The following is a 22,735-nucleotide window of genomic DNA, read 5'->3' as shown; positions in this document are numbered from 1 at the left end:
CTGTACATAATTTCTTTGCCTTTTAAAAAGCCTGGAAATTTCTCCATACTGCAACATACTGATACGAATTCTGTAGAGCAGCATCTCATTCAACTCATTTCTGCAGTATTTCATGATACAGACAGTGTCATGATCGTATTTTAGGCCCATTGCCCCTGCTCCTTGCACTGACCAAGCACACAGTGGCTACATGATGATGTTCCTCTGCGTGTGCCACTTGAGCACATCTGTGTGAGTTCCACATCTATTTGGTGACAGCAGAGTGAGGGATCACAGATCCCATTTGTGCTGCTGGAGGAGGTCCTGCAGCTTCTGCTTGCTTCTTCTTATGTCCCTGAACTTGGATCTTCTGCCTTTCCTGTTCTATCCCAAACATTTTTTCTGTTCCTTCTAACAACCCATACTCTTATCTGCAGGTGATATAAAGCAACTCCTTCCAGAACTCAATAAAGTCATAATCCTTACTATCAGCTCCAGCTTTCAGCTCAATTACTCAGTGTAAAAGGAAATCCTGCTGAACTGGAGCACAGGAGCTATTTTTCCAGTGTTTTTCTATGACACAGCCATTCGGAGTACTTTTAGATAATCAAAAGCACCAGAGCTCTGACATGGTTTTCCCTAACAAATTTTCATGCTTAGATTCTCTGCTTTAACTGCTACAAATGTGAGTTTTCCCTTAGCAAACAATGCATATCTATCTGCACTCTTTGAAACAGCAAAGCCATGTCCAAAACTAAGACACAATCCAGTGGCGAGTTTAGTATGACTTATAAGCAATGGAAAGTGACTCACAATGGGGATTTATGATGGAATGACAAAACAGATGGCATAAATTTTTTATGGTTAAAAATATAAACATGGCCCAAAAGGGTGTTCCTTCTTCAAGGAGAATTCAGAGTCAGCGCTTTAGGTAGTTAGCAAACGTTTGTGTTAATTTGCACAAATTAGCTGAAATAAACATCAAAAATGTGGTTTCATTCCCAGAGTTGTTTTGCTTTTAATTAGTCTAACACTGTTACAAGTAATCAAATATGATCGTGGTGATTAGGAAGAAGCTAGATGTTTCTCTGAGTTCTATGCATCTCTTGCAAAACAAACAAACAAAACCTGGTTCTTAGAACCACTGGTATTTATAACAAGAAGGTACTTTTGCAGTTGCATCCTCAAAGCATGTTTCAGCCTTTCAGATCCACTAAAAGCCTAAACCTGCCTGGGACAGGAGATACGTTCCACATCATACTGTTTATTTGAATGAAAAAAGGCTTTACAATTTCATAATTGAATGAGAGTTTCATATAATCCAGTTTGACTGCAGTGATATTTCATGACACTAAATTTTATCTGCCAACTTTCTGCTAATCTCAGTAATTTATTTATCTGTTCTGTTCCAAAAGCTGAATTGTCTGCTCACAGTCTGTTGGTAGAGACTCTAAAATGTATTTTTAAAAGCTGCCTGAACCATAACATATTGTTACTTTTAATTACACTTTTCCAGTGTCAGGCAATGTCACTAGATTTCACAAAACATCCTAATAGCCTTTATTACCGACAGTGTCACAAACAACAACAAATTGTCCTACTACTTTTGTCCTTCAAATTGATTTGCAAATTCAGAATAAATTGAACCTGGACACACTGTAATTTCACCACAGTCAAATACGGTATTTTTCTAGCACAGTGCAAATTAAAATGAGAAGAGCCCTTGTGTTTGCATTGGGAACACTGAACATCAACAAGTACTGGTAAAAGAATTCAGTTCCTTAAAAGGCAGGAGGAAACAGCTTTAATTTGTTTCCCTGCAAACACCTGGTTAAAAGATCTGTTCAACTACGTAATATTCTTTTAAGGTCAAATCAAAATAATTTTCACTCTGCTGAAGCAATTATAATGGTTAATTCATCATCACCCGGATACAGTTTCACAGCAAGGCTCAGGTTTGCCAGTTCTCTTTCCTTAATGTGCTTTTATTGCTGGGAAAGACCAGAGATCTAAAGGAACTACTAATCATAAAAAAACTTCTAGAGATCTTTTGCACAGATCATACATTGCCATACAGCGTTTCTTTAGTAAACGTATTTAATGTATAAGGTCACAATGGGCTTAAATGCTAAATAGAGAAAAAAAATCATTTTTTTTTCTTTTAAACAATCTTAATCTAAACCACAACAAATGTATAGTATAACAGAACAATTGAGAAGACTGTAAATGCATTTCCAATCAAAAAAGCAGCTAACTCTAACTGTAGGGGAAATGTCAGGTGAAGGACTGAATTGGTGGTAGAACATCTGGTAAGGGGTGTGGCTAGCCTAGGGAGCAATGGAGAACATTTGCACCTGTGCTCTCCATCAGACCAGAGGGGGTGGACCCAGAGTCCATCTTGGGCCAGTCACTAAAGGGAGAGCATCTCTTGGACCTAGGCTGCTTCCTGTGAAAGAGTATTGTGTAGTCAGAGAATGCCTTCACCAGCTGGGTGAGTGAGTTTTGGTCTTCTTTTTGAACGTGAATGTTGGCCTAACTGGAAATGCTTTGCCTGGTGTCACTGAGGCACTCTGTCACAAGCAATTTTGCTTCTTTGTAAGCAGAACAGTGACAAAATGAGAAAGTTACCGAGATGCTTGATCTCTGCTCTTTTGTCCAGAAAGTGACACCACATCTTTAGACACAAGTTCAAGGCTGTTATTTTGACATGCTAGAACCAACAACAATAACATTGTCCTCTTTGAGCATGCTGCATTGGATCAGATTTAAAGTAGGTCATGTAAAAGAAGGGATACTGAATAGTTTGAACTTCTGTTCCCTGAAGAGAAACTTCATGAATGCCTGAAATGGACAACAGAAAATGCATGTTTAGTTTAACAGCTCATGTAGGAAGGTATCCCATAGCCAGGATAAGAGAGACCTTCAGTCATTCTCCTGAGCTTGCATAGAATCAATAGGCTAGAACTAAGCAGTTTTGTCAACACAGTTGACGCATCCAGGTATTTTCTTGTTTCAACATAATTAAGTAAGTAACTTCCTATTCATGAATCATTATTCTTTGTGAAGTTTGCTGTTTCAAAGGTAAGCAAGCCCAAGCATTTATTTCCTTACAAATGACATCCTGATGAAGTTTCTGCCATACTGAGATGTTCTTACACTGGGTACTGTATGTCAGTAAGAAAACACAGCTAATGCTATGGCCCTCCTTGGTTATAAAACACAAGCTGTACATTTCTTAAGTAGACTAGGGTAAAGGATGTCTTAGCAGCTGGAACGTTTCTGGAACTAATAACCATGGAATTTTGGTTTTACAGCTGGCGCTTGTTTTTCTTGTTTTCCTCAGGAACGAAAGTGAATGAATTGGAAAAGCAGTAAGTACAAGGTTACATGTCCTCCATAATAGTAATGAGCTCCTGTCAGAGGGAATCTGAGAGGATCCAAATCCCACAGCTGTGTAACAGCCTTTGCTATGCACGAAACTACTCTTTGTACTCGAGCTTAAGGAACGCCCCGTGGATGCAGCTCGACTGTGAGGCAATTTTCTGTCCCGTGTTGCAGTTTGGAAGCTGTGCTCACCTCGCACCTGCCCTGCTGACAGCACGCCATGCACATCCCCACGCTGTAAAAGGCTTTGGCGACGTAGGCTGCTTGATTTCAGACGGTCCCTATTAAAATTCATCATATTTTTCCCTTGTTAATGAAAAAGCGAGTGCCTTTAAGAGAAGCACGTTGCTATCTAAGTAATTCTGACCTGGTATAACGTACGAACTTCAGGAAAAAAAAAGCCCCTCTTTCTATTTATTTCAGCGCGATTTGAAAAGTTTCCAGCATAAAACTCGGTTTCTGGCAGGCAGCAGACCTGAGTTGCGGGTTCGTTCTGCACCCGTTTGATCTTTCGCGCCCCATCCGTGCGCGCGGCAGCTCGCAGCCGTTAGCACCGCCCGGCACGCGCTCGCTCACAGCTGCGGCTGCGCCGCGCGGCCAGTCCAGGAGAGGCGGAGGCCTCGGGCACGCCCCGTCCCTGGCCTCGCCCCCTCACACGGCCGCGCTCCCTCGGGCGTCCAGGCGGCTCGCGGCAGCGCCCTCCCCGTCAGTGCCGCCGTGCCCGCGCGGCGCGCCCCAAGCGAGAGGGCGGGGCCGGGCTCTGCAGAGGGTGACGTCACCCCTCCCCGCCCCGCGCTGGCCCCGCCTCCGCCCGGCGAAGTTGGGGGGGTCGGTCTCGCCGGCTGCGGCGCCGCCATGGCTGCCATATTGGGGAGGAAGTGAAAGCGGGAGGTGGCGGCGGCGGCGGCCGGGAAGGAGCCCTTTTCTTTTCCCTCCTGCTCGAGCGGACGCGGGCCTCCCGGCGGCGGCATCGCGGCGGCTGGCGGAGCCGCGGAGCGGGCGGCGGCGGAGCTGAGCTGAGCGCCCCGCGGGCGGCGGCGGCGGCGGCCTAAGATGGCGGACCCGGCGGAGTGTAACATCAAAGTGATGTGTCGCTTCAGGCCCCTCAACGAGTCCGAGGTGACCCGCGGCGACAAGTACGTCGCCAAGTTCCAGGGCGAGGACACCGTCGTCATCGCGGTGAGCGGGGGGCGGCGCTGGGCGGGGGGCGCGGGGTCGGCGCGGCGTTGGCGGGGCGGGCGCGGGCTGAGGGGCGGCCGGGCCGGGAGGGAGGCGGCGGCGGAGCGTTGGGAGCCGGAGCGGAGCCCTCGCACGGCGCATGCAGGTGTGGGTGCTGGAATGATGTACCGCCTTTTAGAGCGAGTTAGGAGTGCTGATGCACCGCTCCGTGCGATTTGTCCATTAAATGTGGAATGCCGCGAGTCTGCAGCCGCGTGAAGGGTAGCGGGCTTATGAAATAGAGGTGACCGGGGGCTTTTCTCAGCTGGTAGATCGCTATGGTCGAGTACGTTTTTCAGTTTGTACAGGTAAAGTTCTCAGCAAGGATCCGAACCTGGAAAACGGAGGAATTAATTGGAACTCATGATCTCATTTCAGTTAGTGAGCGTTCATTCATTGTGACAGCAAATGTTCTCTTCAAATTAAGGGCAGTTTTAGAAATCTTGATGTCTTCTGACTTTCTAACAAGTAATAATTCTGCACGTCTTCTTAAAGTACTCCATGGACTGGAGGAGGAAAAAAGAAGTGACGCTGCTTATGTACCCTAAAACGCTTGCTCTTAAAATACACTGAAAGTATCTAAAACATAAATCAGGCTGAGCTGGCACTACATCTCTGTAAAACAAACAAACAAACAAAAATAACCCAGAAGTATATAAATAAAAATAATATATAAATAATAATAATGTAATAATATATAGAAACAAAAATATGTATGTCCTGCAGTTGTCCCAGGGCAAAAACTTGCTATGTGTGGAAGAATAAACTTCCAAAGCTGGTACATTTGTTAGCAGTGACAATACACGAGCTCTGTTTCACAAAATCTTAATATGTAGGATTGTTCTGTACATTTTGGTTTTTATAGTAATGAATATGATGCAACTGATGTTCTTGAAGTTGGAACTTCATTTTTCTTAAACAGTTGAAGCACTTAATGTAACCTGTAGACTTTTTTTTATTATTATTATTATTATATATTTTTTTTAACAAACTGATAGATTTTGCAAAGTCTTGAACTTTCTAAGAGAGCAGCATAGTCAGTTACCCACCTCTTGTGCCTTCTGGAACTGCCAGAGGGCAGATGGTAACAGAAACAGTTCTTAGTTCTTCTTGTGAAACAGTTTCTAAAAACATTCCTCAGCTGTGCATTTGATTATTATCAGCTGATAGTTTCTGTATTTACTGCTGAAAGCCATTTTGGCTGCCTGCTGAACAGTACTTGAGGCACTTCTGTAGCTGCTTTCCTTAGCTGCCTTGTCTTGAGCAGCCTGAAGGGCTTCACCTTCTTGTGTGCACTTGGTCTGTGCTGAAGCAGGGAAGGCTTCTTTAACAGTATCTGGGAGTTGCCTGGAATGGTAAATAGGAGCTGAAAACTGGGTGACTGCAGAAGGAGCGTTTGTGACAGACTGCACATCTGACTCCTCTGTGGAGGCGGCTGGGGAAGGAGATCGGTGACTACAGCCAAACCTCCTCCTCCTCCCTTCTTGGCTCCCTTGTCGTCTCTGAGCTATCTGTCCTCCCTTCCCCCCTCTTTCCCTAGCCCCTGCTTAATTACTGACGTGGCTGTCTTTCTCCACAAGGGAGTCGGTTTGATTTGTATTAGATAAAACACTTTATTGTAGCTAAGGCATAGGAGCAATGTGAGGAGGCAAGTCAGTCTGTCTTGAAGAGCAGACCTTGGAAACAAAGTACTGTCTTTGCACCACTTGGCATGTTTGTCTTTTTTAAACCAGTAAAAACCTTTTAAATCATTAATTGAGGATGCATCTTTCCATTCAAACACCTGAGTATTTTTGAATGGTTCTTTCAGCTAAGTAAATACAAGGGTTCTGTTAAAATAGAAAATGGGGTCACTTGTTATTGAGTATATGATGTTTAGGTTAAATATGGCAAGTCTCCTTATATGCAGAAGTTGATATCAATTTACTCATGAATTTCAGGCTTTTGAGTACAGCGGAATGTGGAGGAATAGCAAACTTACATGAGTATGTTCTTTATTTTTTCGAATGTGAGAATTTGCTTATCTTAAAACTACTCAAAAGATGAATTGCTGAATACAGTCACACTTCCTCTTTTTGAACTGATGCCTAAACCGAAAACAGTGCTGTTGAATGATGGAAGTGGTGAAGTATTCTGGGTACTCACCCAAATATCTGTATCCCTTTGTCCGCCCTCCAGAAATTCTGCGTAGCAATCATAGTGCATTGGTTATTTCTGTGATTATTAACACAAAAGAACTCTGCCTGCCTGTATTTTCATATTTCTTTGGAGTGAGATGTAGCCCCTGTGAAGAGTTTGAGAATTTCAGCTTTCTTTTTCATTGCCTTCTAAACTAATACTGAATAGCAAATGAGAACAAGGCTGTGTGTCACATGGAAATAGATTAATGAAGATCACTTGCTATTACTGGAGCTTTTGGCAGTAGATTATTCAAAATGAAAATGTAATTCACGTGCATTGCTGACAGAAAGGTGCTGACCCACATAAGTCCAAGAAGCAAGGTATGTTCTTAGAACAACTTTTAATTGCTATTTTGCCAGTGTGAAAGAAAGCACAATTAGAAGTACAAATAAAAGCACTTGATGCCTAGATTGCAGCTGCAAGTGTGAATGACTAACAGCAATGAGAAGCTGAAAAGACTGAATTCCTTCAGTGTTTTTTCTTAACCTTTTTGTCTCCTGTGAGATGGTGGATGATTGAGAAGTTTTTCAGCTGTTGCTGTGATGATTTAACAGAAAGCAAATGTTCTAGCTTGTTTGAAGGACAGTTATACCTAGTGGCTACATATCAGTTGTTTGAAACACCTCACTCATCTCTTATTTGTCTTCTGTTCTGAAATCCAAGGACCATTTTTATGCCAGCAGCACTTTTCTCTTTAGAAGAAACAGTAAAACCAAGGTTTTGCTGAAACTTTCTGCAGAACTGCTATTTTCATGCTGGAAATTGAGTTTTCAGTAACTTCTGTGTGTGTAGTTAACACTCCATCCATAACAATAAATAAACAGTGCAATTCAAGTATCAGCATGAATAATCTTTACAATACTTGCACAGAAAGAAGAAAAATAAGGCAGAAAGATTTGGAGATTCACTGACTGTTCTGTCTCAGCTGCAGTTGTTTGTGCAAAGCTAAGAAGGCACTCTGCTAGGTGTGTTCAGGTGGTAATTCTTTCACTTAGTAATAGGAAGAACTGAGTCAGGCCATTGTCTTCATACTTTCCAGGGACTGTTCACTGAGGTTTTTTTTTTAACATGTTTTGTGCTGATAGGAAGAATGTTCTTTATTAAAGATGCAAGGCAGAAGGTAAGCCCTTTACTTCTTGCTTCAGCCTCTCGTAAGTTAAGTATGGATAGCTGTGATGTTGTTTTAGCAGTCCATTCCAGTAAGTGGAGGATGATAGTTGGTCTTTAACTGCGGAACTCAGTACTTGAGCATAAACCCCATGTTAACATTCACGTCAGCCTGTGATAAATCGTGTTGGCAGAAGTGCTTTGTAGGGGCCATGGAGGCACTGTGGAGTTGTTGCTGTGGTGCAGCATCCCTTCAGTGCTGCAGTTATGGGAGCTGAAGTTCTCCTGTGGCTGATAACTGGTCAGAAGAAATGCTAGGCTAGTCAGCGTTCTGCTTGTTTGCTTGATGTTTCTGGTGTCACTTATAGGTCACGTTAATTTCTTAATTGGGATTTAGTAAGATTTGCTGAACGTTTCTGGGATATGTTAAAGCTCATATTACAGAAGTGATACTGCCACCACTGCAGGCACCTTGTGGTAGCGCTGCTTGGGCCTCTTGTGTGTTCATGGCCTTCACGTCATCTGATCGTTGTACTCCTCGGGGAAGAAAAGACAGCCAGTGCAGGAAAAAATATCCAGCGCTTTAATCTTTCATGATTAATCCCTTAAAAGATAATGACCAGACTTTCTGGGGCGAGTTAATCTAGGTAATGCTATTTTGGCTTTGTTTACAGCAAAAAGTGAACTGTTAAAAAAGAACAGTGATGAGATGTAGTATTGCGGTTGTCAATGGTGTGAAACAGCGCTAAATGTAACCTGTATTCTTAAAACATGATGATCTTGGAATCTGCTCAGTTAAACCTGCTTGGTTCAATACTGGTTCACTGATGATGAAATGGGCTTTTCATGTATTTTATAAAGAAACATTCTGCTGTCTGGAGTGAAATACACAATTGGGTTTTTGAGTGAAGTTGTGTTCTAGATTCATCTGGAGAAGTATAATGTTGAGAATAGGTAAACTTTTTTTACCCCAAAATGGGAAATAACAAGTGGTGTAAGCAGCATCATTCATAGGTGTTCTTTAGGTTGGAATTACTGCATTTTGTACTTGCATTGGTAGCAGTTGTTGGGGGGAATTGATCTTGTTTATTTATACAGTGACAGCTGCTGGGCATGTGACAAATTCCAATTAAAGGCAATATTGCCTGAGTGAAGTCTTTGCAGTTTAGCTCTCTGTTCTTACTAATCTATGGCAATTGTCGTGTATGCTATTGTTCAAATCAACGTTTTGTAAACAAAAAAAGGCAGTAATTATACAACATGCTTTATCTCTGTTCTTTTTTATGAGACCATCTAAATGCCTATTTGCAAGTAAATAATCCAGAAGTATTCTATGTCTAGGGATTGCTGTTGAATTAGTAAATGTAATTTTCACTTTACACAAATAGTAGTGTAGTTCAGTCAGTGTTTGCTTGCCTGAAGATTAGGTGAGAAAAACCACCCATCTTCAAAACAGCATTTAAAAACATGCAGAAGGAGGGCATTGCCAGAGCCTGCTGCAGATACCCATGGACTGCAGGGTAGCCTAGCCCAGGTTCTCCCTGCTGTGCCTTCTGAGCAAGCTGTGTCCTCCTGTACTGGAAACCAGGCTGGATTGATTGGTTGGTTTTTGTTGGATTGCTTTGAGGGTAGTAAAGATTTGCTACTAGATGGTGGAGTATCTACTGCTACTTCTGTAGTAGTATGTAAATAGACTATAGGGTAAGTGTAGATATTGAAGTATGGATAGCATGCAGAGTGTTTGCACTTTAATATACTTTTCTGTTCTCATAGCTGTTGGTGCTCTGTTGGGAACAGCAAAGATGAGATGTGTTGTGAACCTGTGTGAAAACAGTGAATGTTGTTAATGGTTGCTGTGTAAACTGTCAGAAGATTCTGCCCACAAACCTTTCCTAATGTAAATTAAATTGTTTGTAGTTTTAGGAAGTTGTAATTTAATTGGAATAATTATTTAAATATTTTCTGGAACAATAATTTGGAGCAGGGTTTGAGTTTTACAGGCTTGCTAATGTTACACTGATTATTTGCAGTGATTGTAGAATCACAGAATGGTTTGGAAGGGACCTTTCCAGACTCCCTGCCATGGGCGAGGGCGTGTTTCCCAAAGCTGCATCCAGCCTGCCTTCCAGTGATAGGGCATCCACAACTTTGTGCAACCAGTTCCAGTGCTTCACCACCTCGCGAAGAATTCTTGTTCTATCCGATCTCTTCCATGTTTAGAACAGTCACCCCTTGTGCTGTCACTACACACCTTGGTAAGGATTCTCTCCCTGTCTTTTTTTATGAGCCCCCTCCTGGTACTGGAAGGCTGCAGTATGGTTTCCCCAGAGCCCTCTCTTCTCTAGGCTGAACGGGCCCAGCTCCCTCAGCCTTTCCTTTTAGGAGAGGTGCTGCAGCCCTCTGAACGTCCTCGTGGCCTCCTCTGGACCTGCTCCTGCACTCCACATCTTTCTTGTGTGGGTGTCGTAGGCCTGGATACAGTACTGCAGATGGGGTCTCACAAGGCTGGAGTAGAGAGGTGAAATTGCCTCCCTTGGCCTGCTGGTCATACTTGTCATTCTGCAGCCCAGCATACATATAAGCCAGCAAAGTGCCTTCTGGGCTGCAAGCACACATTGCTGGCCCGTATCTTATTTTCCATCCTCTGTCCCCAGATCCTTATCTGTAGGGCCCCTCTCAATCTGGGTGGATACTGGGGATTGCCGCAGCCCAGGCGCAGGACCTTGCACTCAGCCTTGTTGAATTAATGTGTTTCACATGGATCTACGTCTGAAGCCTGGCAGTGACTGCCTGAGGGGCATCCCTTCCCACCGGTGTATCAGCTGCACCCTCCTCTCGGGCATTCACTTTTCCCTCTGGATTTTTCCAATGGGCAGTGATAAACGTGATCTTTCATGGCTGTTATTACGGGTAATAACTATTGTTTCAGTGTGTACACATATGCTGACAAACTTGAGCATGCAACAAGTGTGCCTCATGTTTGGGATGTGGATAGCTTGCAGTGTTGTAGAAGAGCTGCCTGGTAATGGTGAGGATGGAGGCTTTTTGAAGTTTTAGATGTTAGTGAGAAAGAAAACTTAGGAATGTTTTTTATGGTGACGTAGACTTGTTACATAATGAGTTCTCAGCCTTCATTTTCTTACCTTGGGGATACTTGGGCTTGCTTGTTTGTATTCTGGTGTACATAGAGACCTGAGTTCCACCTATAATGCATACGGGTTTGAGGTGTATTTGAAGCTAGAATGAGTAATTGAGAAAGCCTGTGATTTCCCTACTGTGAAACAAATGTTCTGGCAGACTTCAGCACCTTAGGGATAGTTTCTGCCTGCTAAGTCTTGTGGTTTCTTGAGCATATTTACACAGTGAACTGTGTAATTTTCTTTTTTCCAAGAGGGAGCTCATCTATCTGAATTTCAGGCTCTCTAAGCAGAGGGATATGCGTTGGCTCTGAAAAGCTTTGTTTGGTGTTATGCTAGATGTTATTAAAAGGCAAATGGAAGGTCAGGCTAGGAAAGGGAATGTGATGAGTGGGTGGGTAAAAGATGGAAGCTAGACTTGTTCTGCTGCCAGGGAGGCAGTCCCACAGTATCCTTAGGGGAGGGGAGGATGATAATGAATTACACATAGGCCGAACGGAGCATTAACAGTTGCAGTAAGTTTAGTGGTAGAAACTGACTTAAGGCCCTTGTAAACCTCAGCTGTCCGCAGAGATAATAAATCAAGCTCTAGAAATGCTAGGAGTATTTCAGCTTAATAAGATGAGCATAATAACTCATATCTTTATGGATTGTCAGCTTGTTACAGCTGTTACCAAATCCCACATTCTTTTCAAAAAGCTGTGTCAGAGCTTCCTCTTTCAGTGCTTTCCTAAAGAAGTCTATGAAAGTTCCCTTCCTCTAGAGTGGCCTTTTTCTTCTGCTTACAGAACCTTATTGTAGGGATATCGTGCGTGGGGAAACGTTTCTTGTGCTGACTGTAGGTGACCTGGATGTTCCCTTTGATTTGAGGTTTTTAACAAATACTATGAAGGCAAATTGTGTTGTGATGTAAGTTGGTTTTAATAATTTGGCTTTACCAAAGCAGCGGAGAAGAATAGTGGGTTCTGAGATGTACAGACACTGGGCACTGGTTTACAGTGTAAATCAAGTAGAAGTCATGTAGCAGAGTAGTTATGGAAAACAATTTGGGTTGCACTTAAAAACCAAATATGTTTAATTCAAGGCCTTATTTGTAAGCAAACATGTAAAGACGTAGACACAAACATAAGCTGATTTATCACTGCGTCCTTCAAGTGCTTAAAATAAAACATAAGATGGGACTGAGACCATGTAGGCTGCTTCTAAGCTATGTGAACAAACACCTCTCAGTGGTGCTTCCAGGGTCATCTTTTTTTTAATAGCTTTTTCTGATTCTTTTTACAGTCCAAGCCATATATATTTGACCGTGTATTCCAGTCAAACACATCCCAGGAGCAAGTGTACAATGATTGTGCTAAAAAGATTGTCAAAGGTAAGGTGGAACAAACTCTTTAATTACCAGGAAAAGCTTTATTTGTATGGGTTTTAATGTCGAAAACTGGTCCTTCTGTTGCTCCCTTTTACCTCCTATAAGTTTAATAGCAATCATCATGGTTCAGAATATGAAATCATCCTGTAGTTGAGGTGATATTATGTCAGTACTAAACCTGCTTCTCCAGTTTTTTGATGATATTTACCTGTTACTTTGTTTTTTTTCATATCTTTGCTGAAGGTTAAAACAGTTGGTCCTAAATTAATAAAAGATAGGCTTCTGTCTGTTTGAAAACAACTCTTATGAGTAGGTTGTATTTATTGGTGCCAGAAAACATCCTACAGTTACTTTTGTTTGGAGGAATGTAAGGTGAAAGGAAACTTGGGAAACCTGATGTTTGTTTTGTTTAACTTTGCTGTTATGAGTTACCTTATTTCAGTGCTGCTCAGTATTTCAGTACTGGCTTTCTAAACTTGAACTGTCCAGTTGGCTTTGTGGCTTCTGGGGATTGTGTGTTCTAACGAAGAAGGTTGTACCAAAGTAAAGTATGGTAGCAAGGAGTTTGGTAATTCCCTCAAAATAAAATTGATTAATTTCTTAAGGAGATCAGTACAACTTCTAACTGGTTCAGCTTTTAAAACAATCTTATCAAAGCCTTCTTAGGACTGCATAAACTATCAACAATTAGAAGTAAGAAGAACATCAGTGAAGTGTTGATGGTTTTTAGTAAATAGGAAAGTGAATTGCTGTTATGAGTCCATGCTGCTGCAGGTATTTAACTCTTGAAGACTTAAAGAGTAATCAGGATTAGATCAGAAGTTTTTTCCTTAAAAACAAGTTAACCAAGACTTGTATGTAATCTTGTCCCTTTCCTCCTCATCCTGCTTCTTCCAGCTGAACATTTAGTCTTAGTTTCTCTGGGTGGATTTTCTGTTCTGAGGTAGATCATGATGCTGAGGAGCTGTAGTGGTGGTACAGTTGTTATTATGTTTGTAATGGGAGGTAGACCTCACTGTTTGCAGTCTCTCATACTTGCTTGTGGAGTAGAAGTTTGCAGAATGGGATTTCACATTAACTGGCTTGCAAACAAACCACAGTCCTTCAAACTGAAACTTAGAATTGATTTGTTCACGATTTAAAATGTAAGCTTATGGCCAAGGAGTAAGATGCTTGAAAACTGTAGAGTAACTCATTCTTTTAATCATCAGATACTCCAGCTGTACTGTGAGGGCAGCAAATAGCACAGCACATAGTACGATTTGTCTAAATGGCCAAAGGCTGTCTGTTTGACATGGCAGTTGTATTGATTTCCTTCTTATTACTGACTCTGAAGCTGTGTTTTGCTGGCTGAAGGAGCAGCTACTTCTAATACTTCTAATACAGCTTCTGAAAATGCAATCTGTAGCGACTGCATTAAAAGGAGTAAGGAAAGATGCTGCTGCCATCCTGTCCCAGAACCTGGTGTTGTAGCACTTTTCAGTCACTGAATGGCTAAACTTGCTGAGCATTCTAGGAATTGCTTGCATTCTTTTTCAGTTGACTTTCCTTTAGGAGAAGGAAATCGGTCCTAATAAAATACTCTTTGTCTTTAGATGTACTTGAGGGATACAATGGTACAATATTTGCTTACGGGCAGACATCATCTGGAAAGACACACACTATGGAAGTAAGGCAACTTAAAATTATTTTCTTTTAATGTCACATTCATCTCTTTTCACCAAAGTGGTGTAAATTTCTAGAGATAAGATGTTGGCTTGTTTTCATGAAATCGTAGAATAGTTCAGGTTGGAAAGGATCTTTAAAGATCAGTAGTTCCAACTGCTCTGCCGTGGGCATGGATATTTTTCATTAGATTAAGTTGCCCAAAGCTCCCATCCACCCTGAATTTGAAGACTTCCAGAAATGAAGCATCTGCATCTTTCATTTTCCTTTCTATTACGAGCTCTGGATACCCACATTATTTTTCAGATGTAAGAATGGCAATTACTGTATTTATTCAGCTATCAAAAGCAGGATGGAAAACACAGTGTTGTTCATGGTAGATTTCTCATTGTTTTGTGTGAGGTTTTTGAGACTGTTCTTTTTGATCCTAGCAAGTGCTGGCACTAAGTGGATGGTCAAGAGCTTCCTTTGCAGATAAAAAAGAAGTGCACTTACCCACCAACATTTTAAAGCTAGCTTGTCTGACTTTTTATTCTGCCTTCAAATGCTTTGTGCTGTTGGATTCAGTATAAATGTTTTTTCCTTCCCTTTTCTAATAAGGGGAAGCTTCACGACCCAGATGGAATGGGGATTATTCCAAGAATAGTACAAGATATCTTTAATTATATTTACTCTATGGATGAGAATCTTGAGTTTCATATTAAGGTAACCTTTTCTTTATTTCCTATATGTATTCTGTATTAAAAGTGGAAGTACTCTGTTGCTGAATGGGTGTTCCATATCTGTTATGAATGCTTGTGAATTGGAAAGTACAAGAGGTTATTTCAGATGTAACTGGCTCTTAAAGAATAATACTTGAATCTTGTTTCCATTAAACATAGATGGTCACTATCTTGATAACTTGTGGCAGTGCTGTGTATTTTAGTTCATCCTCAAGTTTGTGAACTAGATGAGGCAGCATGTGAAGAGCTGAACATTCTTGCTTTCTAATGCTGTTTGTTGCACGCTTCTAGGTGTCGTATTTTGAAATATACTTGGATAAAATAAGGGACCTTTTGGATGGTAAGTCTCTTATTTACTTTGAGCATAGGAAGTAAACTTGGTAGGGAGATTTAAAGAACAAAAGCTTTAGAATGATGCTGAGATGTGTCATGTTGATAAGTAACCCATCTCTGATACAGATACATCAAAATGAAAGAGCACATAGGTAATTTATACAATGCAGCTGTAACTGTTGTGATGGTTGCTTGATGTTTTACTTGGATCTGTTGTAAATGTCTCATTCTGTAAAGAAGTCATACATACCTTAGCTTTAGAACTTTTTCTCTTCCAGTTTCAAAGACCAATCTTTCTGTTCATGAAGACAAAAATAGAGTTCCCTATGTAAAGGTAAGTGTCATTCTGATTGTGTTTTGATCTTTTGTTTCCAATGCACTCCGTTTTCTTCTGGCTTATTGGTGTTTTGTTTTAAAGGGTTGCACAGAACGTTTTGTATGTAGTCCAGAAGAAGTTATGGATACTATAGATGAAGGAAAATCAAACCGACATGTAGCAGTTACAAGTAAGTGCTTTCCCTGCCTGCTTTAGTGATTTGTCAGTTGCCTTTCTGACTTCTTAAAACGTACCATAAGAACAAGGACGGTGAACTAAATTCACGTTGTTGAAAAGGCTTTGTACAAACAGTTGTGACATGTCTTTAAGTACCAAGACTTTCAATGTATTTTTTGTTAATGTTGTTAATTAGGCTTTGATTGGAAATAGGAATCAGAGAAGAGCTTTGAATTGTTGGAGCTCTTCAATAAGGGGCATTGCAGAATCTTGGTTTGTGGAGTTTGTTCCAGTTACCCTATGAATGTGTAAGCAAGCCACTGTGACTCATCTACTGTTTGGCCATTTTATTGTAGCCTGTGAGAAAAGCTGATTGGGTTATATTTTCAGATGTGCTGCAGATATAAGTAGCATCCCATTTGTTTTGGCCTGAGGTATGCGAATGAGTTGCAAGGAGTCATGTCATAGGCCTCTGAATTCCCCCAACATTAGGATTAGGAGTTGTGTCTGTTTTTGAAATGCAGGCAAAATAAAGAGGGAAGGTGAGATGCATGCAAAACATTGTTTCTATTTGAAGTGACTCTGAAATCTTTGAGAACCAAATTGTTTGTGAAGTTTGTCCAGATATTTGTGTGGAAAGGGGGGGGGGAAAAAAAGCATACAATAATAAAGAAAAACATATTTATATTCTTTGGTTAAGAGCTGGGCATAAGAAAATGCTTCCATTGAGGAAAGTCCTGCCCTTATATTTTTGGTGCTCTGAGGTAGTAAGGTTCTGAAATAGGGACCAGACTAACAAACAGAAAAGTAGCAGAAATTTGAATAGAGGGATATTCTTTGATGTTGATCTGTTTCTGTGGTGCTGGTTAGCTTTTAAGCCTGTGAGAGATTTATAGACAAAAGGAAGAAGTAGGCAGACGTTGTCCTTCAGATTGCAGTCGGATCAGATTTTTGTCAATTCATTAAAATCATCTTTAAGATTTGACGTGACTCTTTTACTGCTCACCTCTGAGATGAGACGTGCAGAATAAGCATTTAAACCAGAAAGTGTGGTGAGGAATTTTGGCTATGTGCTTGACGGTTGCACAGAAGGATGTGCTGCAAACAAAGTACTCTGCTAAATGTAAATGTGCTTTCTTTTCTAATATAGTAAATTAGATGTCAATCCATAGTTGACAAACTATGGATAGTGAAGTCTTTAATTAGATGGTACTATTGGTTATTGCCTTTTAGTTTTACTGAGTCACAGTGATACCATTGTATACTGTTTCATTAGCTTTGCATCTCTTGCTTTAGCAAGATACTGTTTAGCCGAGTTAGATGGGTTGTACCATTATTTTTGACAAATTATATTTATTTTTTAATTGCAGATATGAATGAACACAGCTCTCGGAGTCATAGTATTTTTCTTATTAATGTAAAGCAAGAGAATACTCAAACAGAACAGAAACTAAGTGGAAAACTCTATCTTGTGGACTTGGCAGGTAGCGAAAAGGTAATGTTACATTCTTCCAGCTTTGAAAAGCAAAAATCATTCCTTACAATCAAACATTTTACAGTAATATTATAGACTGCTCAGTTCTTATCTGTGAAGTGTTTTAACTTCAATTTTGAATTGTGATTTCTCAATCCTAGTCTTTATTGGCTGTTAGATATTATCTCTGAGCTGCTTTGCATTTCTTCGCTGAGGGTTTGTAAATATGGAGAAGGTTGGGAAGTAGGCTAGAGTTCAGTTTCAGTATCTGAGCAGAGAAAAAAAGGGTGTGTTGACTAGCCAGGTACTGGAATCAAGAGTCTATTTATGGATGTGGAATATCTACATTTTCACTTGATGGTGATACCAAGTTTTTTATTTTGAAGTAGTGATTAACATTGTTGAAGTGACTGCTCAGCTTGCTGTGTCATAGGATTGAAGAAGAGAAGGAAACATGTACCATGCTGCTTATTCTATATTACTGTTATGTTATGTTATTGCTGTCTTCTTTCACACTGTAATTTACCCATTTTAAGACCTGGTATCCAAGTTTTGTATTAAGTGTGGAAGGTGATTTTTCTGATGTAACATTTAGTAATTTACTGAAATACTTTAGGTTAGCAAAACTGGAGCAGAAGGTGCTGTGCTGGATGAGGCTAAGAACATCAACAAGTCTTTGTCTGCTCTTGGAAATGTCATCTCAGCTTTGGCTGAAAGCAGTGTAAGTGTTCTATGGTTTGTTTTATGACCTGTTTTTGTACTTCAAGATAAAGGGTTCGTATTTCTGTACAGTATGTTATAGACAAATCTTCATTGATCATAGTAATGTGCATGGAGTCTTTTAAAGTAATCCAGTTACATCAACACATTGCAGTAATAAGGTTTTCTTGTACTTTGTTGTCATTGATAAATAATAAAGTTGCATTTACTAGTAAGGGGCCTAAACAGAGGGAAAGCTTTGGACCCTAGAAGTTACCAAGCAGAGAAACAAGATTTTAGATCAATTGGTGTATGTTCAACTGAATGTTATATTAATTAAAGTAGAATTTAATCTCTCTTCCTAATGAAGTTATACCTAAGGAAAGCATAGCTCTTCAACAGAGTAAATAATATGGAAAAAAACAAAACAAAACAAAAACATGACCAATTCTTTTAATCATTTTCTTGGTAGACTTATGTTCCATATCGTGATAGCAAAATGACCAGAATCCTTCAAGATTCACTAGGAGGTAACTGTAGAACCACTATTGTTATTTGCTGCTCTCCATCTTCATACAATGAATCTGAAACAAAATCTACTCTTCTGTTTGGCCAAAGGTGAGTATCATCTTAAATGAGGAGAGAGACAACAGAATTTCCTAAGAGAATTTAAGTGCTGTGTATGCGCTGCACTTGCGTGCCTAACAATGACTGATAAAAGAAACCTCCTACAATAAACAAAGCGGTGAAGCTGTTCTTCAAGTATGTGGTTTGAGATCTCTAACTGATGCTGATCGCGAAAGTAGATGTACCTTAATATTTTGCTGTTACTAAACTAAGAATTAAAGGCAGTCAGGATTCCTAAAACAAATTATTTAGGGTATTTATTTTCTTCCTTTAGTTCTGCCATCATGAAAGCCATCAACATTTCTCTTATTTAATCTTTTTTTCTGTGTCTCTTCCGTTTTAGATCAACAACAGAATTTTCAGTTTTATTTATTTCAGTGATTTTTATTACGGAAGGTAGACTGTGTGACTTTAGAACTTGTTAAAATAAGAATATGAGTAGTTAGTAGGTGTGGAATTGTAACTGTGTTCTCCAGCAGTGGAATTCTAGTTTGATCTCCTTTTAGGATCTAGGAGTTTCTTTCCTTGCAGTATTTCTAGCATTCAGGTGTGAGCAAGTGTCTTCCAGCTGTAGCTGTGTAGACTCAATGTCCCTTGCTCTTGAATATCTTCAGGAGTTGCTCAGGTAACCATAGTTGTATGGTATTAACTCAGCTTTCTGGGGTTGTTAAGTTTCTGCTGAAACCTTTAGGTGTGGGAACTAAAGGTTAAGTAAATATTACGTAATTAGTAGGCAGTGATGTGCCTTCTGGTAGTAGTCACTCCCAGTGAGGCTTTGCAGAAATGTATGGGAGTCATGATGTAGGCAGGGATGGGTTTCCGTCTGCCAATAAGCTGCTTTTATGTTTTCATCTTTTGGAGGGGATAATTCTTGGTAGGAAGTAATACAGAAGTTACTGATGTAAGCCAGGTACGTTGCTAACACAACTGCATGTTAGCTTTGTCAAGGCGTGTTAGTCCTTGATATTTTGTCTCTGAAGGTAACGTGTTTGAGTGAGATTTGCTTGGCTGAATGTATCACCTGAATTAAATGCATCTGTACTTTGTAGCTCGTACACCTCTCCAGTTAATGCAGATCTAGTTGCTGGGCTTTGGAGCTGTTCCTTAAGCTTGGTGATTTACATCCTGAAAGTATTATGCTGTCCATTAGAGAAACATTTGTTAGATATGGTAAATGCTAGTCTTTGTTCAAATCTGTACACCATCCCAATTCAAGTGAAAGTATACAGCTGCTTCTTTCCAACTCAGCTGGCTTGAGTTTTTTTCAGTCTTCTCTATGGCTGTTACATTACTGAGTCCATTAACAATTGTATCAATCCAATTGAAGAAACAGTAAGTGGGCAGGGTGTAGAGATGAGCTTTTGGAAAGGGTTGGAGTTCTTTACACTTTCAACATTATTTTCTTTTTAAGAAATAGAATCCATTTCAGAGATTTTTCTTTCTGTGTAGAGCAAAGACCATTAAGAACACAGTCTGTGTCAATGTGGAGCTCACTGCAGAACAGTGGAAGAAAAAGTATGAGAAAGAAAAAGAGAAAAACAAGACGCTGCGTAACACCATACAGTGGCTGGAGAATGAACTCAACAGATGGCGGAATGGTGAGAAGCAGTTTTTTTTGTTGTGCAGACTTCAGACAAGGAGATGCCGAATTACTCTTCAGGATTCCAAAAATAATGAAGAACACTATGCCAAACAGTACAAAGAATGCTAGTGCAAAGATGTTAGACTGATGTTGAAGCTTACTATTTTTCATTGGAATTGGAACAACTTTAGTAATCACATACTGACAGAAATGTGTGCAAGTGTGTTGGTGTTAGGTTCTTCAGTGCCTGATTTTTTAGCAGAACTAGATTGAGGTACATTCTAAAAAACTCATCTGGAAGTAAAGAATGATACTAAATGTAATTGCAGAAACTGTGCAGAAACTTCAAATTCAAACTGGTGTTGTAAGATTTTGTCCTCATTTATAATTCAAACGCTTCTATGGGCAAAAAAAAAGAAATTGCTAACAGTACAAAATATGTGCCTGTTCTCTCTGAATGAATGAATTCTTTTGGACTGAAGCTACTGGCAAAATGCAAGATAAATATGAAATTGTAAATGTAAGATTTAAGGTATGGATGTATTCTGGAGTTTTCAGTTTTGGAAGATGATTTTGCCATCATAAAGTGATACATCATACAAATCAGACAATTTGTGCACTGCATTCTAGTGTAAATCTGAGGGAAGAAATGAAAGGCCTCACTTAAGCTGGGTGGGATAGGATTTATTTATTTTTCCTCCTCCCTGTCTTATGTAGAGACCACACCTGGAATGTTGAGTGCAATTCTTCCAGAATATTCACACACCATACAGGAATGTTGGAAAGAGCCCATATCATTCAGGGGCTGCATAAAATGCTTTGAAATAAGACACCAAGGAATTTACTTTGAATTTACCAGAGAAGTGGCTAAATTTGTATGTGGTATTTTTTTAAAAAATGTGAAGGTAGTAGAGTGTTCTCAGGAAAGCGTTGATGGACGTAGAAACATAAAAGTGTAATTGTGGGAATATTTTTAAAAAGCAAATCAGTTTAGCAGTAAATATGGCTACATGTCATGACAAACTGCCAAGGGGGGGGGGGGGGGGGGAAAGGGTTTCTGTCAGCAGTACCAATTAGATGCTCTTCTGGAAGATATTTTGACGTAAGATTTACAGCCTACAGCAGAGTAACTGGCTGAAATGTAATGTTCAGTGATAAGCAGGATGTAGTCTGGGTGATGGAGTAGTAATTTTTGCCATGGAAGCTATGAACTCGATTGCTTATTAACCATGGAACTGTACTGTAATTAGGGAATAGATAATACTTGGAAGATGCTTCATGACCAAGTCTGCTAAAAATTCTTAATAAGTGTATTCCTTTATTTAAGGGGAGACTGTACCTGTTGATGAGCAGTTTGACAAGGAGAAGGCCAACTTAGAAGCTTTTGCAGTGGACAAGGATATTACTGTTATTAATGATACTCCAGCTACCACGATTGGAGTAACTGGCAATTTCACTGATGCTGAGAGAAGAAAATGTGAGGAAGAAATTGCCAAATTATACAAGCAACTGGATGACAAGGTATGCCTTTTTATATTTAACGTAAGACCTCTTTGAAATGCATCTTAAACTGCATTGTGTAATGCTTAATTTGCCAGTCTTCATTTGTTACTACAGCTTGTTTAAACTTTTGCCAGAAGGAGCTACTCTAATTCTAGAGTTCTGATTAAGTGATGTTCAGATGGCTTTATTCCATCCAAAATGAGCATCCTTTCTGAGGTTGCTCTTGCCCCTTTGTTGAAACTTTGCTGAAAAAAATTGTACTGAATGTAAAGGTGGGGTGGAAGACAGAGAAAAATAAAAGTTGAGAAGGAGGAGCTCGTGAGAATCTCAACTAGCATTTGTGCTTCCTGGATGGTGACTATTCTTAGCTGGTTATTTGGATTAATTCTGCACCAGAAGAAGGAAAATAATGAGTAAGCAGAAAAAGGTTAACTGAAGGGAAAAACTGCTGTTTTCAAGTAAAATATGCTCTCATTGAATACAATCTAAAATTGAAACAGCTGTACTAAATTTGGCGAAGAAAAAACTTCTAATTAAATCTGAGTTGGTTTTGGAAGTTCAAAACAGACTGAGGAGGATTTGTAAAAGCACAGTCAGGAAAATGTTGTCTTTGGAGCACAGCATTGTGTACATCTGTTGTGTGTATGTATGTTTTTTTGCTTTTACTGCTTTGAGTTGTCCAGTCATCTCAGAACATGGAAAGATTATATATCTGATGTTACCTTCTCATAGACTGATTTTCTCAGCGGTGTTTGTCAGTTTATTGAACACAGTCTTTCTTCAACTGCAGGATGAAGAAATTAATCAGCAGAGCCAACTGGTAGAAAAACTGAAAACACAAATGTTGGATCAGGAAGAGGTGAGTTTTGCATTTGTACCTTTATTTTGCTTTTCTTTGACTCTCTGTCTGAGATATTCTTAATGGGCCAAAGTTTACGACTAGGAAGTAGGGTGGTGGCTCATTACTGTGCAGTGTTCTTTTTTAACCTGAATTGAAATGCTCTGCTTATTCATTCTTTCCACTTACACTGTGCTTTTGGCTACATCTGAGCCAGTCTACTTGAACCTTAAGTATCCATGAGGACAGAAGAAACCTGTGTGACCCACTGCAGGGATCCTGCATTAGCAGGGGTGTTGGACTCGATGGTCCTTTTCAACCTCTGCAATTCTGCAAAGTATTTTACGCAAAGATGTAGGCTGTTGTCTTCTTCGTACAAAATTAGCAGTTTGTCAAAACTGAAAGTGCTTTGATTTACTGTAAG

At 40.1% G+C, this 22,735-nt stretch overlaps 1 protein-coding gene across 2 annotated transcripts in view; it reads left to right on the top strand.

Moving 5' to 3' along the window:
* Positions 1 to 4,389: 4,389 nt before the first annotated feature.
* KIF5B (kinesin family member 5B) overlaps positions 4,390 to 22,735 on the top strand; it is a 31,678-nt gene continuing 13,332 nt past the window's right edge. Inside the window, exons 1-13 of one of the 2 annotated variants that reach the window (XM_042816932.1) lie at positions 4,390 to 4,542; positions 12,291 to 12,378; positions 13,971 to 14,044; positions 14,641 to 14,745; positions 15,054 to 15,102; positions 15,374 to 15,429; positions 15,514 to 15,601; positions 16,959 to 17,083; positions 17,679 to 17,783; positions 18,234 to 18,379; positions 19,838 to 19,986; positions 21,298 to 21,491; positions 22,264 to 22,332. In XM_042816932.1, coding sequence (XP_042672866.1) covers positions 4,417 to 4,542; positions 12,291 to 12,378; positions 13,971 to 14,044; positions 14,641 to 14,745; positions 15,054 to 15,102; positions 15,374 to 15,429; positions 15,514 to 15,601; positions 16,959 to 17,083; positions 17,679 to 17,783; positions 18,234 to 18,379; positions 19,838 to 19,986; positions 21,298 to 21,491; positions 22,264 to 22,332 — 1,374 coding nt within the window. In that variant the 5' untranslated portion in view covers positions 4,390 to 4,416. The remainder of the gene's footprint in view (positions 4,543 to 12,290; positions 12,379 to 13,970; positions 14,045 to 14,640; positions 14,746 to 15,053; positions 15,103 to 15,373; positions 15,430 to 15,513; positions 15,602 to 16,958; positions 17,084 to 17,678; positions 17,784 to 18,233; positions 18,380 to 19,837; positions 19,987 to 21,297; positions 21,492 to 22,263; positions 22,333 to 22,735) is intronic. The other variant, XM_042816931.1, reaches the window with a different exon arrangement.

Source organism: Centrocercus urophasianus, unplaced genomic scaffold (assembly GCF_019232065.1).
Source record: "Centrocercus urophasianus isolate 14NV4802_14NV808 unplaced genomic scaffold, USGS_Curo_1.0 seq_16, whole genome shotgun sequence".
Lineage (NCBI taxonomy): Eukaryota > Metazoa > Chordata > Aves > Galliformes > Phasianidae > Centrocercus > Centrocercus urophasianus.
The sequence above is the reverse complement of the archived record's forward strand: the minus strand, read 5'-3'. Positions and strand labels throughout refer to the sequence as shown.